The sequence below is a fragment of the Pteropus vampyrus genome, unplaced genomic scaffold, assembly GCF_000151845.1.
Source record: "Pteropus vampyrus isolate Shadow unplaced genomic scaffold, Pvam_2.0 Scaffold125, whole genome shotgun sequence".
Classification (NCBI taxonomy): Eukaryota; Metazoa; Chordata; class Mammalia; order Chiroptera; family Pteropodidae; genus Pteropus; species Pteropus vampyrus.
The window spans coordinates 2,099,143-2,101,865 of record NW_011888906.1 but is presented as its reverse complement, the minus strand read 5'-3'; the positions used below and the strand labels follow the sequence as shown (position 1 = coordinate 2,101,865).

At 51.5% G+C, this 2,723-nt stretch overlaps 1 protein-coding gene across 1 annotated transcript in view; it reads right to left on the bottom strand.

The window, feature by feature from the left end:
- Positions 1 to 2,723, bottom strand: part of ARHGAP40 (Rho GTPase activating protein 40) — a 36,711-nt gene that overhangs the window by 7,357 nt on the left and 26,631 nt on the right. The window contains exon 10 of the mRNA XM_023534453.1: positions 646 to 728. Within this exon, the coding sequence (XP_023390221.1) occupies positions 646 to 728 (83 nt within the window). The remainder of the gene's footprint in view (positions 1 to 645; positions 729 to 2,723) is intronic.

The following is a 2,723-nucleotide window of genomic DNA, read 5'->3' as shown; positions in this document are numbered from 1 at the left end:
TGGGGCCTCCTCACAGCCTCACCCCAGAGGTACATCTGGGGTTTGACCCAAGGACAGGCAGGAGGGTACTGGGAGCTCAGCAAAGGCTGCGCCCCAGCCCATCCTGAGCATCCACTTCCATAATACACTATGGGAATTCCCTGAGAGAGTATTTCCCAAACTGGTGGCCCACAGAACACCAGTGCTCTGCAAGGCTTTCTATAACAAAAGAGGTTCATGAACTGCTACATGCTCTATCTAGCCCCACTTGGAGATTCACAAAGCTTAAGTGCATCAAAGGTCAAAAGCTTTGAGGAGTCTTATAGGAAAGAATGATCTTTAACTTTGTGTCAGTAACTGCGTGTTTACCCATCTTATTTGGACGCAGAATCCTTTTTTCCCTGTGACACCTGTGAGCCCCACACAGAGCTGATGTTCGGCAGCGCACATCCTCGTGAGCACTGTGTCCTTTCAGACCTCGTCTGCTCTCTTTAAGGGAAAAGTCTCAGGAAAGACTTGGCCATCACTATTGGTCATCACTGTCCCCACTCTCCGGCACCTAGCAGAGTTGCTGAATGAATGAAGGAGTGAATGAGCATATTTGGAGCCGTTGCTGTGGCTGTGGGCTGACATGATAGAGAGGCAGCAGTTGGAGGTAACTTTTACCTTCAGAGCGTTTCTGTTGGGTTCCGGGAGGATTAGGATGAGCAGGTGCAGGGCCTGCAGGCGCTGCTTCAGGTCAGGGATGTCTGAGGGAAGAGGGAGGACTTGGTCTCAGGTCTCCCAGAGAGGCTCAGGGACTCTGGAGGCCCCATTTGGGGAGTGGAGATTCCAGAGCTGAGAGTCTTCGTTATAAGCCTGGGACTGTTTCCTGGTCTAGTGTCAGCTCAGACGGAGCCCCGACCCGTGCTGGTCACGAGGCTCACTCTCTATACCGTGTGAGTAAAAATACACATGTGTGCATGCAAACACACACACATGTGTGCACACACATGCCCCGATGTGCAGACTGATAGACATAGCCTAGGGTCAGAAACGCAATGGCCCAGCAACCACCCTTAGGAGAGGAGATAGATAGCTCAACTGGTTTAATAATCTCCTTGTGTTTTGAGGGTTGAAAAGGAAAAGCTGTCCCACACCTGGGGTCAGGGTCTCCAGGGAGAAGGGGAGATGGCAGAAATAGAATTCAGAGAAAGAGTTCATCAGACCAGGCCCGTCAGCTGAGAGCTAGAAGGAGCCTGGAGGACAGCTGTGTAGGGGGACACAAAGGCTTTGTCCCCAGGGCTTTGTCCCTAAGATCCTGTGTGCCATTCATTCATTCATTCATTCACTCATTTGCTCAGTCAACAAATACCGTCAAGAACCTATTAGATGCTAAGCTCCAATCCAGGGACCTGGGACATAGCGGTGAAGGAAACAAAGAGGCAGCAGATTCATGGAGCTTATGTTTTGGGGCAGAAGACAGACAATAAACAAGCAAAGAAATACCTAAGTATCTTTAGACATTGATTCATACTAAGAAGAAAATAACACAGAGTATTATGACAGGCAGTGCCTAGTGGGCAGACGTGTCAGGTCAGGGAGGGCCTTTTTGAGGCGTTGATATTGAGTTGACATCCAAAGGCCAAAAGGCAGCCAGCCACATGATGGAGCGGGGGCAGATTTCCAGGTAGAGAGAGCAGCAAGTGCTGAGGCTGAAGAAGGAAGAGAAATGGTCCTCTCACAGCCAGATGGAGGGGACAGAGGGGTCCAGGAGGGGGCAGAGGAGGAGGTGGGTCAGAGGTGGGAGGGCCTGAGCGAGGAGGGCCCTGTGGCTGGTAGAGAATGAGGGTTTATTCCAAGTGGGTTGTGGAGTCTGTGAAGCCACAGAGAGATGTGATCTGCTCTGCTCTACTTGAGAAGCAAAGGCGAGAGAGGATTTCTCTAGGTCCCTGCCCTCTGGCCCTGGGGTGGAAATCAGGCTGCCTGAGGCCTGAAGCTTTTTGGAGAACCGGAAAGAGAATGAGAGAGTGCGCCCAGGCTTCCCTCGGGGTCACAGGCAGGTCGCTTTACTCTTTTGAGAAAAATATAAGTGACCGTGTTTACCCTCTAAGGATTACGAAGAGACCCAGGTGTGAACACAAACGTGCAGAATACAGAGGGGATCTGTGCAGTGCGTGCCAGTCTGCAGATGTGCACCCAGACGGACATGCACACACACATGTGCTCACAGATGCACACTTAGATGAACCTGATGAGCTGGATGCTACGGACATTATGAAAAGAAGAAAACTGGTCCATGTGAGGACGAATAAGGACCGTGGTGTGCAAATCTCACTCTTCTCTCCTTCACATTACACACACACACACTCGTGTGCATATACAACACACATGCACACACATGACACATGCACACGCACACACCTGACAGAAACCACACACATGCACACATGTGCGCACACACTTCCTCCTCCATCAGCTCGAGGTCACAGAGAACAGGTAGTTCTGTCTTCCCACCACTACTCGTCTTGACCCCAGGCCATCAGATGCTCTTCTCCCCAAATGCAAAGGGCTGGGGACACTCACTGGGCACCACAGCGAAGGCCGGAAGGTACTCCGCAGTGAGCAGAGGCGCCGGTAGCTCCCGGATGAACCTTTTGAGCAGATCGGACGCGTCATTGTGGTGAACCTCGTCCCAGCTAAAAAGGCCGGTGTAGAAATCTCTCTCCAGCTTTTGTTCCAGCCCCTGAAGGAAGAAGGAGCAT